The sequence below is a fragment of the Rhinopithecus roxellana genome, chromosome 8 (genome assembly GCF_007565055.1).
Source record: "Rhinopithecus roxellana isolate Shanxi Qingling chromosome 8, ASM756505v1, whole genome shotgun sequence".
Classification (NCBI taxonomy): Eukaryota; Metazoa; Chordata; class Mammalia; order Primates; family Cercopithecidae; genus Rhinopithecus; species Rhinopithecus roxellana.
Genome location: NC_044556.1, coordinates 90,331,213 through 90,347,313, shown reverse-complemented (window position 1 = coordinate 90,347,313; position 16,101 = coordinate 90,331,213). Strand labels below are relative to the sequence as shown.

The following is a 16,101-nucleotide window of genomic DNA, read 5'->3' as shown; positions in this document are numbered from 1 at the left end:
GTCTCTTTCTCTCTCTCTCTCTCTCTCTTTTTTTAAACTGTACTCGGAACTGCAGCGTCTCTTTTCTACACTTTCAAACTAGAACCTTGAGCTAAGGGACCGTAGAGAGAAAAAACTGTTCCATGGTGCACTTAGGTTCAGCTACTGTCACGGAGCAACTTTTTGGTGGGGGGGGAAAGGTGTATAAAAAGATATTGTCTGCCTGAGTAAAATTATACAAAGATGCTAAAGGCTACTTACCTCAAAATGAGAGAAATGTACAGATGGGACATTTGGCTGATTTAAAAAAATAAATTTTACTCCCGTCAGATTCACTGTGATCTTAGATATTTCCTGAATTATAAGCAGTGAGGTTATAGATTGTCAAGTGATCATTGTAGTTTCTTACCTGGGGAAGACTGTTCTTGGCTGAAGGGTTGCTTTTCTGTAACTTTCTCAAATGCGTGCTTTCCCGGGAGCATAGCATTCGCTTGGAGATCAGAGAGAATGTCAATCGAGTGTGCCAGCGTAAATGCAGTCCCAAAGTGTACCAGGTGCAACTTCAGTGAAACCTTTTTTCACCTCCATGCAAATGAACTTTAAGAGAAAGTAACTGCACTGCACTAAATTCAATTTCACATTTAAAAGTCATTGAGTCAGAAAACTTACTTGTTCCCTTCTATTCTTGAATGTTAGATAGTTGAGTTCAAGTCTTCTGATGCAGATTGAGTTTCCTCCATTCATTTGCTCTTCATTCAGCAAGTACTGATTTTGGCACCCAATTTGTGCCCAGGTATTTTTTTTTTTTTTTTTAGATTCTAGCAACATAAAGATGAATGATGTTGTGTTAGTTACCTCTTGCTACATAAGAAATTATCCCACAAATTAGGAGCTTTAAAATAGCAAACATTTATTATCTCCCAGTGCCTCAGGGTCAGGAATCTGAGAACATCATAGACTGGATGACTCTGGTTCAGGGTTTCTCAGGAGATTGCAGTTGAGTTGTTTGCTGGGGCTACAGTCACCTCAAGACTCAGCTGTGACTAGGGAATCTGCTTCCAGGTTCACCCATGTGGTTGTAGACAGGTCTGAGTTCCTCACTGACTGTTGGTTGGAGGCTTCCCGTTTTTGCCATTGTGGGCCTCTCCATACCCTGTGCCTAAGTGTCCTTGTGGCCTGGCTGCAAGCTTCCTCCAGGGCAAGTGATCAGAGAGACAGAAGCAGCAGTCTTCTACCTAACCTCAGGAGTGCTGTATCATCACTCCTGCAGTACACTGTTGATCACACAGACCAGCCCTGGGTGTGTGGCAGGGGACTACATATGAGTGAATACTAGAAGGGACAATCATCTTGGAGGCTGGCTACAGACATAGAGCATGCTTTCAAGAAGCTTTTGATTGACAAGATGTTGAAGTGTACAGTTTGCAACTTTCTTGCCATTATCTCCTAACGTCATCTGGACCCAGTATGTAGCCCTGCACAATGAAAAAATCTTGCTAAGTGGGAAAATAACAACCACTTCTATTATGTTTTTATTAGCGATAGCTAGATTTGATGATTGATGTAAGCTGTTACTAACTATAAGTTATCAAGAAGTCAGGTACAAAGGTGTTACAACTTTAGGAATTAAGTAATGGTCCATAATTCGTTACCTGAAGCCCTTGAGGCCAGAATGTTTTTATGTTTTAGAAAGGGATCTACCCTATATTATGTTTTATTCCCAGCAAGATCCATGACAAACAAACACATTAAGTTCCCACAAACACATTAATACTCACACAGCAAAAGTTAAGACTGTTCACACTGTAAATATAGGAATAAATGGAGTCTTTATAAACAAAGCCTAAAGTCAACTTCCAGGATTTTTTTGGGTTTTTTGTTGTTGTTTTGTTTTTTGTTTTGGTTTTGTGTTTCTGTTTTTGTTTGGTTTTTGACACAGAGTTTCACTCTGTTGCCCAGGCTGGAATGCAGTGGTACAATCTTGGCTCACTGCAACCTCCGCCTCCCAGGTTCAAGCAATTCTCCTGCCTTGGCCTCCCGAGTAACTGGGACTGCAGGCAAGTGCCACCATGCCCAGCTAATTTTTGCATTTTTAGTATAGATGGGGTTTCACCATGTTGGCCAGGCTGGTCTTGAACTCCTGACCTCATGATCCGCCCACCTTAGCCTCCCAAAGTGCTGGGATTACAGGCCTGAGCTACCACGTGCGGCCTTGTTTTTATTGTTTTGAGACAGAGTCTCTATCTGTTGCCCAGGCTGGAATGCAGTGGCACAGTCTTTGCTCACTGCAACCTCTGCCTCCCAGATTCAAGCAATTCTCCTGCCCCAGCTTCCCAAGTAGCTGGGAACACAGGCATGCGCCACCATACCCAGCCAATTTCTGTACTTTCAGTAGAGATGGGGTTTCACCATGTTGGCCAGGCTGCTCTTGAACTTCCGACTTCAGGTGATCCGCCCGCCTCTGCCTCCCAAAGTGCTGGGATTACAGGTGTGAGCTGCCATGCCTGGCCCAGTTCACATTAGGTTTTGTCATCACATTAATTTGCATCAAGCTTGTGAAAAAACTTTTGGTTTTCAGGACTTTTGGATTTGGGGAATTGCAGATAAAGATAGGCCCTAAATTGCAAAGATTTAAAGAGCCGAGACAGCCCATTTCCTTAGAAGTGCTGAAGTGAGGCTCCCATATCGCTGTTGATGGCATGCAAATGACAAACTGGAACTGGCCTGGCATTCTTGTCAAGGCCCTTAATGCGTTCATCGAGTTTGGCCTTTTTTCTTTTTTTTTTTCTTTTTTTTTTTTTTTTTGAGACGGAGTCTCGCTCTGTCGCCCAGGCTGGAGTGCAGTGGCCGGATCTCAGCTCACTGCAAGCTCAGCCTCCCGGGTTCCCGCCATTCTCCTGCCTCAGCCTCCCGAGTAGCTGGGACTACAGGCGCCCGCCACCTCGCCCGGCTAGTTTTTTGTATTTTTTAACAGAGACGGGGTTTCACTGTATTAGCTAGGATGGTCTCGATCTCCTGACCTCGTGATCCACCCGACTCGACCTCCCAAAGTGCTGGGATTACAGGCTTGAGCCACCGCGCCAGGCCGAGTTTGGCCTTTTTTATGTCCCTGGTTACCAGCTGCTTGTCCAGTAAAGACACAAGCTGCTTGTCCAGTAAAGACACAAGAGGAAAGACCCTCTTGGGAATGCGGAGGGGCATCTGGTGTTTAGAGTGCCTCCTGCTGGCTTCAAGACTAGGCCAACTCATAAAATGTTTCCAGAAGGACAGCCAGCCAAGAGAGAGACAAGAAGGAACAGGCCAACTATGTTCAGTCTCTACAGCAAGATCTCATAGGATCTTCCACAGCCAGACTCGCGATTTCACGATGCAAAGTCAAACTGAAACAGCAGTGCTCATCATGCTTCCTTCACTCCTTCCCAGTTCACCTGAGGAATGAGACCCACTCCTGTCAGCAGTTGGGGCTCACTGGGAACTTCCCAGACCCTCCTGGAAGTCATGCAGAGGTTGGACATCGCTCATCCCCAAGAGATTTAGGGCCCAGCCCCCAGAGTCACCACTTAAAACTCTCTGGAAGGGGCTGTACCCTGAGTACAGTACATGGTCTCAGCCAGAGGGTCCCCAGGCCCCTTTTGCTGTTCAATCAAAACAGCCCTGCCTTGATTTTTTTTTTAAGGTTGTAGTGTTTGAGTGTAACCTTTCTTTGAAAAGAAAAATTCCTGAAGTTTAAAAGTGGAAAAAAAAAAAAGTGGAAATCACTGGGGTAGAATTCAGTTCATTTCTGTGTTCTATAAATGATGACTAAGAAGGAGGAGAGACAGTGAAAAGACCAGAAGCACAGTGCGGGCCCTCACACACCTTCTGTCTTGCATGTTACTCTCCATGCATTGAGTGTTGAGTTGTTCCCACAAAGTCCTATAAGGTAGAATTTATTTTTTTACTTAAAGGTAAAGAAAATGGAAACTCAGAAGGGTAAAATAACTTGCTTAAGGTCACACCATTAATAAGCAAAGTGGTGGAAGTCTCTGGCAGTTTGGCTTTCTGTGCAGAATAACAAAATGTTAAAGTAACTTTTTTGTTATTTGTTGAACTGAGCACTAAACTAGGCATGGAATTGGAAGAAAACTCAAAAAATATTTTATGGCATTCAATTAGGTTATAATCTAAGGAGACAGGCGTTCCACATCAAAAAAGTAAAGAGTATATTTGCCAAGAAATATGTCAACAAATGAAGACCATTGCATGTGCAGAAACCCAATGATGGGGATGGAGTGTTAGGGGAAATGCATCTTCTGGGGAGTGAGGTTGTCAGTGATTCTTAGCCTGAGGGGCCTTCTGGAATCATCAGGAGAGATGATGATGATGATGATACTTTAAGTTCTGGGATACATGTGTAGAACATGCAGGTTTGTTACATAGGTATACATGTGCCATGGTAGTTTGCTGCACCCATCAACCCATCATCTACATTAGGTATTTCTCCTAATGCTATCCCTTCCCTAACCCCCCACTTCCTAACAGGCCCCGATGTGTGATGTTCCCCTCCCTGTGTCCGTGTATTCTCGTTGTTCAACTCCCACTTATGAGTGAGAACATGTGGTGTTTAGTTTTCTGTTCCTGTGTTAGTTTGCTGAGAATGATTGTTTCTAGCTTCATCCATGTCCCTGCAAAGGCCATGAACTCACCCTTTTTTATGGTTGCATAGTATTCCATGGTGTATATGTGCCACATTTTCTTTATCCAGTCTGTCATCGATGAGCATTTGGGTTGGTTCCAAGTCCTTGCTATTGTGAATAGTGCTGCAGTAAATATATGTGTGCTTGTGTCTTTATAGTAGAATGATTTATAATCCTTTGGGTACATATCCAGTAATGGGTTTGCTGGGTCATATGGTATTTCTGGTTCTAGATCCTTGAGGAATCACCACACTGTCTTCCACAATGGTTGAACTAACTTACACTCCCACAACAGTGTAAAAGCATTTCTAAGCCGGGTGTGGTGGCTCAGGCCTGTAATCCCAGCACTTTAGGAGGTCGAGGTGGGCAGATCACGAGGTCAGGAGATCAAGACCATCCTGGCTAAGACAGTGAAACCCTGTCTCTACTAAAAATACAAAAAATTAGCTGGGCTTGGTGGCGTGCACCTGTAGTCCCAGCTACTCGGGAGGCTGAGGCAGGAGAATGGCATGAACCTGGGAGGCAGAGCTTGCAGTGAGCTGAGATCGCACCACTGCACTGCAGCCTGGGTGACAGAGACTCTGTCTCCAAAAAAAAAAAAAAAAAGTTTCTATTTCTCCACATCCTCTCTAGCATCTGTTGTGTCCTGATTTTTTAATAATCACCATTCTAACTGGCATTAGATGGTATCTCATTGTGGTTTTGATTTACATTTCTTTAATGACCAGTGATGATGAGCTTTTTTTGTATGTTTCTTGGCCGCATAAATGTCTTCTTTTGAGAAGTGTCAGTTCATATCTTTTGATGGGGTAATTTTTTTTTTCGTGTAAATTTGTTTAAGTTCTTTGTAGATTCTGGATATTACCCTTTGTCAGTTGGATAGATGGCAAAACTTTTCTCCCATTCTGCAAGTTGCCTGTTCACTCTGATGATAGTTTATTTTGCTGTGCAGAAGCTCTTTAGTTTAATTAGATCCCATTTGCGAATTTTGGCTTTTGTTGCCATTGCTTTTGGTGTTTTAGTCATGAAGTCTTTGCCCGTGCCTATGTCCTGAATGGTATTGCCTAGGTTTTCTTCTAGGGTTTTTATGGTCTTAGGTCTTACACTTAAATCTTTAATCCATCTTGAGTTAATTTTGGTATAAGGTGTAAGGAAGGAGTCCAGTTTCAGTTTTCTGCATATGGCTAGCCAGTTTTCCCAATACCATTTATTAAATAGGGAATCCTTTCCCCATTGCTTGTTTTTGTCAGGTTTGTCAAAGATCAGATGGTTGTAGATGTGTGGCATTATGTCTGAGACCTCTGTTTTGTTCCATTGGTCTATATATCTGTTTTGGTACCAGTACCATGCTGTTTTGGTTACTGTAGCCTTGTAGTATAGTTTGAAGTCAGGTAGTGTGATGCCTCCAGCTTTGTTCTTTTTGCTTAGGATTGTCTTGGCTATGCAGGCTAATTTTTGGTTCCGTATGAGATTTAAAGTAGTTTTTTCTAATTCTGTGAAGAAAGTCATTGGCAGCTTGATGGGGATAGCATTGAATCTGTAAATTACTTTGTGCATTATGGCCATTTTCATGATATTCATTCTTCCTATCCATGAGCATGGTATGTTCTTCCATTTGTTTGTGTCCTCTTTTATTTCACTGAGCAGTGGTTTGTAGTTCTCCTTGAAGAAGTCCTTCACATCCCTCATAAATTGTATTCCTAGGTATTTTATTCTCTTTATAGCAATTGTAATGGGAGTTCACTCATGGTTTGGCTGTCTGTATTATTGGTGTGTAGGAATGCATGTGATTTCTGCACACTGATTCAAGCAGACCTAATAGACACCTACAGAACTCTCCACCTCGAATCAACAGAATATACATTCTTCTCAGCACCACATCACACTTATTCTAAAATTGACCACATAATTGTAAGTAAAACACTCCTCATCAAATGCAAAAGAACGGAAATTATAGCAGTGTCTCAGACCACAGTGCAATCAAATTAGAACTCAGGATTAAGAAGCTCACTCAAAACCTCACAACTACATGGAAACTGAACAACCTGCTCCTGAATGATTACTGGGTAAATAATGAAATGAAAGCAGAAATAAGTTCTTTAAAAGCAATGAGAACAAAGGTACATGTACAAGAATCTCTGGGACAGAGCTAAAGCAGTGTGTAGAGGGAAATTTATAGCACTAAATGCCCACAGGAGAAAGTGGGAAAGATCTAAAATCAACACCCTAACATCCCAATTTAAAGAACTAGAAAAGCAAGAGCAAACAAATTCAAAAGCTAACAGAAGACAAGAAATAACTAAGATCAGAGCAGAACTGAAGGAGATAGAGACATGAAAAACCCTTCAAAAAGTCAATGATTCCAGGAGCTGTTTTTTTGAAAAGATTAACAAAATAGGCCGCTAGCCAGACTAATAAGAGAGAGGAATCAAACAGACACAATTAAAAAAATGATAAAGGGGATATCACCACTGACCCCACAGAAATACAAACTATCATCAGAGAATACTATAAACATCTCTACACAAATAAAATAGAAAATCTAGAAGAAATGGATAAATTCCTGGACACATGCACCCTCCCAAGACTAAACCAGGAAGAAGTCAAATCCTGAATAGACCAATAACAGGCTCTGAAATTGAGGCAGTAATTAATAGCCTACCAGCCAAAAAAAAAAAAAAAGCCCAGGACCAGGCAGATTCACAGCCGAATTCTACAAGAGGTACAAAGAGGGGCTGGTACCATTCCTTCTGAAACTATTCCAGACAACAGAAAAAGAGGGAATCCTCCCTAACTCATTTTATGAGGCTAGCATCATTCTGATACCAAAACCTGGCAGAGACACAACAAAAAAAGAAAATTTCAGGCCAATATCCCTGATGAACATTGATGCAAAAATCCTCAATAAAATACTAGCAAACTGAATCCAGCAGCACATCAAAAAGCTTATCCACAATGATCAATTCGGCTTCATCCCTGAGATGCAAGGCTGGTTCCACATACGCAAGTCAATAAACGTAATCCATCATGTAAACAGAACCAGTGAAAAAAACCACACGATTATCTCAATAGATGTAGAAAAGGCCTTTGATAAAATTCAACACCCTTCATGCTGAAAACTCAATAAACTAGGTATTGATGGAACGTATCTCAAAATAATAAGAGTTATTTATGACAAACCCACAGCCAATATCATACTGAATGGGCAAAAGCTGAAAGCATTTCCTTTGAAAACTGGCACAAGACAAGGATACCCTCTCTCATCATTCCTATTCAACATAGTGTTGGAAGTTCTGGCCAGGGCAATCAGAGATGAGAAAGAAATAAAGGGTATTCAGATAGAAAGAAAGGAAGCCAAATTGTCTCTGTCTGCAGATGACATGATTGTGTATTTAGAAAACCCATTCATCTCAGTCCAAAAATCTCCTTAAGCTGACCAGCAACTTCAGCAAAGTCTCAGGATACAAAATCAATGTGCAAAAATCACAGAACCTTTAAAGTTAAATCAGAAACTCTGCTGTAATTGTTCTGGGATAGGGCTGGGCGTTGGTGTTTGTAAAGCTCCATCATACGCTAAGCAGTATTGCTTATCTGTGTTACCAGTGTTGCTGATCTGCAGTCAGTCAGTTACAGTGTTGAGGAGATGCCAACGAGCCTGTGACTGCAGCCTAGGTAGGGGCTTCGCAAAGAAGCTGAGGAAGGGAGGTGGAAGGGGGATTACCAAGGACAGAGTTCGCCCAGGCAGGCTCTTGTTCAGTTTATTTATGAACACTTGTGTATTTTGGTGGTCATTAGATAAATGTACTGCTTTAAACTATCATGTTTTGACATTTTCACTGAATTCTTAATGTAAAAAACACTTGAAACATCTTAAACCAGCAAAAAGTTGAAACAAGCACAGCCTGTACCTTAGAGTTGTGCTAAAACGTCAACACAGTCTTTTGGACCAATAATCCTAATACAGAAACTCAGCACGATTAAGGCATGTTTAAGCAAAAACCTTGTAATAGTAAGGAATGCTAAGAGCTTTAAATAGGTATTGACAATAGCCCCGAGTTTCCCAGGGTGTTTTGCCTCTTCGCTTTTCTTCCTGTGAATGCTGCTGGTCCACTGTTACGTACCCCAACTTTGAGAACACAGTAGAGAGTGGCTTTGAAGAAAACCTCATTTTTATTTTATATCTCAGGCTCTTTGCCCTGTAAAGTAAAAGTACTTTTATGTTTTCTTTGTGGTTTTATGAAAATTGTCTAGAAGATAAGCAATATTTCTGCATTGGGTGGCATGGCCTCTCTCTGGGGATGGTTCAACCCAGCTTCCTCCTTTAGCACATCTGTTTTGAGCCTGCCGTGTGCCATGTCCTGTGCTAGGCCCTGGAGAGGCAAAGACACCTCATCTATTAGGAGAATGGCAGGCACATGATGACAACGTGACTTCACAAATGCCACGAAAGATGCCTGGGAGCTGTCAGTGACTGGGAAAGACTTGCGAGGCAGTACCAGGCAGGTGGAGACTTGACGGATTCCAGGGAATTGTTAGCAAGTGGGGCATTTGGGCAGATGGCACAGCCTAGAGAGTGCTGCTCACTCACCGGGAGTCCCCGTGGCTGGGGTGGACAGGAACAGCAAGTGAGATTGCTGGATTCAGGGTTGAGCTCAGGGTAAAGGTACTACAGTTGGACTTAATGTGCTTCAGGGGAGGAGGGTCTGGGGCCTACAAAGGATGGCCTGTCAGCTCAGCAGTCTGTGTGCTTTCTAGAGCATTGTCCCCTCTGCATATGTAAATTTTGCCTGCATGATGTACTGTAGGGTCATCCACACAGAATGGCAGCGCATTAAAGAGGGAATTCTCTGGAGGAAGCTACAGTGCCAAGCGGCAGCCCATGCCCTCCCCATCAGAGGGCTCTTTGTCCTCCGGAGGCATGGACCAAGGAAGTGATGCCCCGGCGAGGGACTTTGACGGAGAGGTGAGTGGGCAGGGTTCCGGAGACGTCATGTATCAAAAAGACTAGGGCGTCTTTCCAAGTAGTCCCACCACCTTGGGATTGGCCTCAACTGCAGCAGGGGTCGGGGCCAGGGGCCAGCATTCACTCTTGGCCAGTGGGCAACTAGGCCAGTCACTTAGGTTGCAAACTGCAATTTTCCCAGAGGCATTCAGACTTCTGGCTTTTGTGTGAAAATACCATCATCTGTAAAGGCCTACAGAAAGGACAGAGCATGCATGTTCTATGTCTCTTCCTCAGCTCATAGAAGGGGCTTCATACCAACAGCGAGGAAGCGCCATGGGTTATTTGGTCAGGGTGGCTGGAGGGGGCGGTGGTAATCTCAGCCCCTTCTGCCTCCCTTTCTCCCCCGCCTTCTCATTGTTTTACTTTGGGCCTTACAGGACTCTGACTCTCCGAGGCATTCCACAGCTTCCAACAGTTCCAACCTAAGCAGCCCCCCAAGCCCAGTTTCACCCCGAAAGACCAAGAGCCTCTCCCTGGAGAGCACTGACCGTGGGAGCTGGGACCCGTGAGCTGCCTCAGCACTGAGACCTCTCGCTCTCCGCTCCCTGCCACTCGCCTCTTCTCACTTTCATCTCTTCCCTCCATCTCAGCCTGAAAGCCACCAGGGGCTGGCAGCAGTAGCAGGACAGGGATTCAGGAGTTCTGACAACATGACTCTCAAATCCACGCCCCTAGCCTAACAGCAACAACGAAGACAGACTTTCCATAGCAGCTTAGATTAACATTGATTTCATTCCATGCACTTAGAGTTGCTTTCAGTAACATTTTGCCCCTACTCCCAAAGGTAGTTTAAATAGATTACACAAATGTAAGTGATAAGAATAAGATTAGACAGATTTTGCTTTCACAGTAGAGTCTCATTATAGTCCTAAAATAGCTCATGGGATTCTCCGCATCCAGAAGGGAGAATCCGTCCCTGGAGTGGCTCACTAAGCTCTTAATCGGCAACCACAGTGAGTGTCAACCTGATTGTTGCCAGGAAATCCTTATGAATTAAAACAATGCATATTTTACTACAATACAGAGTTTAAATGAATACATAAATGTAGAAGTACTGAAAGTATATATTTAAAAGGAGCCTCTTATATTCAACAAAAGATGGATGCATATATAAGAGAGATGATTTAATTTAAAGAAATACGTTGTTTCTTGTCTGTTTCCCAGCTAAGTGATGTAAAGGGTGGAAAGGCCTCAAGCTCACATTTTTAGAGGCAGAGCGAGAGAAATCAGAGTTCCCTTTATTGCCCTGTCCTCAAACTGGTCGTAGGCTCCAGTCACCCGGGAGCTTTGGAAAACATTTGCAGAGCCTGGTTTTGCTGGTCTGGAGTGTGCCCTGGCACCAGAGCTTTAACATCTGAAGCCACTTCAGCAGCAGCAGCAGAAGGCTAACTCATCTCCACCCAAGGTGTTTCTTTTCCTAGTGGTAGAATTTGAACACTTCTCACTTTTTATTGTATTTTTATCTTCTGCAGATAAATGTAGAAATATATGATTCTGTCACCTCTGATCCCTTCCATCTGAAAGGGTGCAAGGAGTGTTGTAGCTTCTGAAGGTCCAGAAAATAGTTTCTAAAAATGCTTTTATTCCTGGTCTCATCCTGTCCCTCCCTAAGTCACAGTGAGGTGTCTGGCCCAGGGCTGGAGACGGTTCCCAAGGAGGAGTCTGTTTTTTTGAGGGTGGGCATGAGCTTCTCTTCAGATAAGCCTGGGAAAGGAAGAAAAAAAGGCTTTCATTACCAAATAATGTAAAACCTCAAAAGCAAGGGCTTTAACAGCCTTAACCAAATATTATTCCCATAGCCAGTGGAAAATGGACATGACAACCCCAGTGCACAGGCCAGAGTGAGCCCAGCACGGCGCTTGGACTGGCTTCCTCTCTCAGGTGCTGGATTGTGGGGTTAGTGGCATTTTCAGCTGGATTCCTCCTGTTGTAGTTGCCATAAGGAAATGAGATGCAGAATCAGAATGATCTATTTCTACAGAGTCATTTCACCAGTTAAGCACATGAGTAGAGAAAGAGATAAAAATAAAAATATCTCATGGAAGGAAAGAGATTTTGCCTCTCTTTTACTTTTCGCCTAAGTTTCTCTGAGAGAGACAGGATTCTCTCTTTAAAATTCAGTGAAATTGAAGAAAGTTTTCCTGCAGTTGCTAACCTGAGTTGCAGTGTTTAAGGCCATCATTTCACTGCTGCTGTCTGTGACTCCACCTCTGTGTCACTGGCAGTAGCCCATGCTGGCCTGTGGCATGTGCAGGGAGCTGAAGCTGTTTCCAGGTGATGCTGCTATGTGGAGAAGGTTCTGAGATGCAGTGAGGGAAGAAAGGATCCTGCTAGGGATTCCATTGCAAGCACCTATAATTGGGAATTTTCATATAACAGCTTTGACATTTAAACATTCTGAGTTTGGTGCCGGCTCAGATTTGATTACATTTTGTTTTGGATGGGTGTAATTCACAGCACAGTTCTAATCTCCCAAATCTTTCTGCTTTTTACAATGAAGTATAAAAATGCTTTTGTCACCTGAATACCAAGGGTCGGCCCTTTAATTGGATCATTGTCATATGACTAGGTAGATCCTTGTCTTCAGCACTCCACTTGAGAGAAGGGAGTCAGCCAGCCGGCCCCCTGCCTGGTGCTCGTGACCAGCTCGCACCCCTTCTGTTCACCCTCCCCTCCTCTTCTCCCCACCCTCCCCATCCTCCTCTTCCCTTTCCCCTTGCCTTCTCTCTCCCTTCTCTTCTCAGGCAGGGAGGAGGCCATCCCAAGCTGAGATTAACAGGATAAATGGCTTATTGACATAAGCCATTAGTTTGTAGCTTTGGCAAGTAATTGTGAATTTTTGTTGCCTATAGGTGCTTATTTTCCAAAGGATGCTTTTAGGATCAAAATATAACCCTACCTAAAGTCTAGGCTCTACTGCAATGGGTCATACCCTTCCGCCTCCCAACAGGGCAGAGAGAGAACTACTGAGGCTTGTCTTGGTTGCCAGGCTAACTGGGCGGCTTGTCCATATTCACCCCATGGATTGCACCACGGCGCTCTTTGATTTTTCCACTGCAATGGCAAGTCATCTCATCAGTTGTAATAGAGCAGTCCCAAATTTGTGTAGATTCTAAAACCTGGGCTTTAGGGGAGAAACACTGCCAGAGGTAATAGTTTTGGGGAGGGTTTTCCCAAAATAATGGTCATCCTACTGGGTTTATCCCACCCTTAAATATGAAGCCTGTTACCTCCAGAAGCTTCTGAGAAGAATGATGTGAAAAGACAAGGAGGGAGTTCAGGGGAAAAAAACATAATGACCATTCAGAGGAGTCGGTAGCAAAGCTCACAGGTAAAGTATTTTATTACTATCTGAAGACATCCTTTGTTTTCATTCAGGACATTTTTAAAATGTATATGGCAGCAGACACTTGTTTCTCAATAGAAAAAAATAACATTCAGAGGCATTTCTGAGGTCGTCTATCTGCGTTAGTATTTGGTGCTATCTATGTCCAACCAAGTTATCTACCCTTGAATTCTGACTAATCATGTTTTGTGCTTTGGGTGTTTAAAATTACATACATATATATTATTTATTTTTGCCAAAAACAAAAGTCTTACTCCTTGTCAAATTATTGCTAAAGTAGATCTTACATTTTTTGTTATTATATATGTATTTATGCACACCCCCAACACACTTAGTGATTTCTGTTTTTCCCAGGGAGCACAGCTTTCAGGCTATGAGATACAACTAAAACGAGCCCATCTATTTGGTTTTCCAGCCAATTATTGTGCCCACACTTCAGGGGAGAATCTGAAATTCCTGTCATGTTTACAGCAACAATCTATCATTCCCGGCTGGCTCTCAGCCTCTCCTTCCATAGGTTAGAATTACGTCATTTTGTTACTTAGTGGCCACATCTATTTCTGAGAAAGACTGGTTACATTTATGTGGCATCTCAGGTATCATTAAGGAAAAGCCAGAGCAGGGGTGAGCAGACGTCAAAACCACTGATGCAGCAGGGCCATTTGCCGCCTTTGACCGGGATCACAACCACTGCAGTCTCCCAGCAGGTGGGCCTTGCCAAGCCTAAGGCTCCCCATCCAATCTAGACAGAGGGGCGCTCAGAGCAGACTTTGCCGTAGCCCACACGTCCAGTGAGCACAATAGGAATGAATTGGGCACTCCACTCCCCCCCCTCTCTGGCCCAGTCCTGAACTAGATGAGCTGCATTTCATTGAGCCCATTTTGAAACCTCTTTCGTTATGACTTTAATTGTTACTCAAGTCCAGAGTTCTCTGTGCACTCCTGCTAGATAAGGAGTGCGGGCTCCCCCAGCACTGGCAGCACGCTGGGCGCCTCCTTACGCAGGACACCATGCAGTTCCGGGGGAAGCTGACTCAAATCAATCTTGAAGTCTCATGAAAACAAAATGACTTGCCTTTTTATTTGATAGTGTAATATCATTCATTTTATAAATTTTTTAGGGTTTTTCCTGTTGTAATATTGTACAGTTTTGCATGGCCTGGTGTGATCATTTTTCGGTTAGAATATAATGCTGACAAATGTGTATGGAGGGGGAAAGATACTGCTTTAGCCTATCCTTATTTTATTTTGTTTGGTTTTATGCCCACAATGTTTTAGGGAACTTTCTAAGAGATCCTCTGCTACCAAGCAATGATGTGGATTCTTTTGCACAGAAATATTTAAGGTGGGATAGTAAAAAATGTCACAAAAGATTCCTCACCAATATTTTATGTTGATATCACTTAATATTAACCAGACTTTGCTGTATTGCAATAAAACAGAGAACTGTTAGCATTGAGTATTTTGTCTTTTTTCTCCCCACTTGAAAGTCTGAGGAATAGAGAAAGGTGCCACCTCTCCGCGTGTCACTTCTCTTCTTTCTGCTGGCTTCCCTCCTCATCCAGGCTGCTTCCTTACACCATAAAAGGACATGGGGTTAGTTTGCCCCCGTGGTTTAATCTAGGACTTTCTTAATGTCTTCCTTAGCTCAGGTAAGAATGATGTTCAATTCTCCTGAAGCTTTCAACTCCCCACTTCTGGCCAGAACTTCCCTGTTGCTGTTGCTTCAGTCCACAAGACCAAGCTCTGGCTACATGAGGTTTCATGAGTGGCCCGGACAGTGTGAATGTGGGAGCAGTTTGATTTTGTGTCACTTAAACAAGACTGACTGTTACTGCTTTTCTGGAGTTAACAATGGTGCATCTAAGAACCTACAGGGAAGGTCCAGGGATGGCATTAAAGAAACTCCTGAACTGGTGGCAGCTAAATAGTTATTCAGAGAACACTTCCGGTTCCAATGGCCCTTGGAATTGACACTTGTGGCTGTTACTGTTATGTTGGTTTGCTATAATGTCAGCTGTGCAGTGCTTTAGAACAGGGCTTGGCAACCCTTTTCTGTCCAGGACGAGTTAAGAAATCCTTGTGCCTTTGTGGACTGTATATATAGTTCGCTGCAGCCCCCCGGCTGTGGCATTTCGGTGCAAAACAGTCTTAGACAGCCTGCTACATACATAAACGAGAGTGGCTGTGCTCCAGTAAAACTTACAAAACTGCAAAAATGCAGCACGCTGGGCACCTCCCTACACAGGACACCATGCAGTTCCAGGGGAAGGTGACTCAAATCAACCTTGAAATCTCATGAAAACAAAATGACTTGCTTTTTTATTTGATAGTGTAGTATCATTTATAAATTTTTTAGGGTTTTTCCTGTTGTAATATTGTACAGTTTTGCATGGCCTGGCATGATCATTTTTTGGTTAGAATATAATGCTGTAAACTATATATACAGCATTATATTCCTGTATATAGGAATATAGGAAAATGCAGTGGGCCAGATGTGGCCCTTGGACCATCATAGTTTGCCAGCCCTTGGTTTGGTCCCATTAGTGTAGACTGTAAGACCAGACTGTCTTGTTCCAAATTCTGGTTCTACCACTTAACCTCTGGGCCTCTTTTTTTCCTCTGTAAAAACACCCACTTGGAGTGTCAGGAGTTAATGTAGAAAAGCACTCAGAATCTAACTTCTAGCCTATGGCTCAGTGTTTTGTCCTTATGAGTAACCACTAAAGCCTACATTAACAAATATTATTTTTGTTATGCAGTGTCCAGCCCTTCACTTAGATGTTAGGGATACGAAGACACAGACCCTGGGAAAATCAAGCCATGATTTGCCATGTTCTCAAGCCCCATGTCTCAGTGTGAATGGGTGAGCACGGGGAGTCATGCATCACAATACAGTAAAAATCAAAATAGGTACAAAATAAGAAGTATGTGTGGCCAGCTTCAGAGCCAGCTTTGCTTGGGGATTAGAGTAATTTGCAATCCAGTGATCCCCACTGTCTTCACAGGAAGGGCTCTAGTCCTCAGCTGGCTCTCAGACTTAGGACACACAAACCGTATTCCAATTTCCCTTAGAAAATTCCTCCTCTCGGCCG

At 43.2% G+C, this 16,101-nt stretch overlaps 1 protein-coding gene across 8 annotated transcripts in view; it reads left to right on the top strand.

Annotated features, from left to right (window-relative positions):
- The window catches only part of CDC42BPA (CDC42 binding protein kinase alpha), a 329,925-nt gene extending 315,467 nt beyond the window's left edge, over positions 1–14,458 (top strand). For 6 of the 8 annotated variants that reach the window (XM_010381872.2, XM_010381856.2, XM_010381847.2 and 3 more), the window contains 2 exons: positions 9,461–9,618; positions 10,038–10,383. In XM_010381872.2, the coding sequence (XP_010380174.1) occupies positions 9,461–9,618; positions 10,038–10,169 (290 nt within the window). In that variant the 3' untranslated portion in view covers positions 10,170–10,383. Of the gene's footprint in view, positions 1–9,460; positions 9,619–10,037 lie in introns of all 8 variants that reach the window. The other 2 variants (XM_010381838.2, XM_010381864.2) reach the window with 2 other exon arrangements.
- The last annotated feature ends 1,643 nt before the right edge of the window (positions 14,459–16,101 follow it).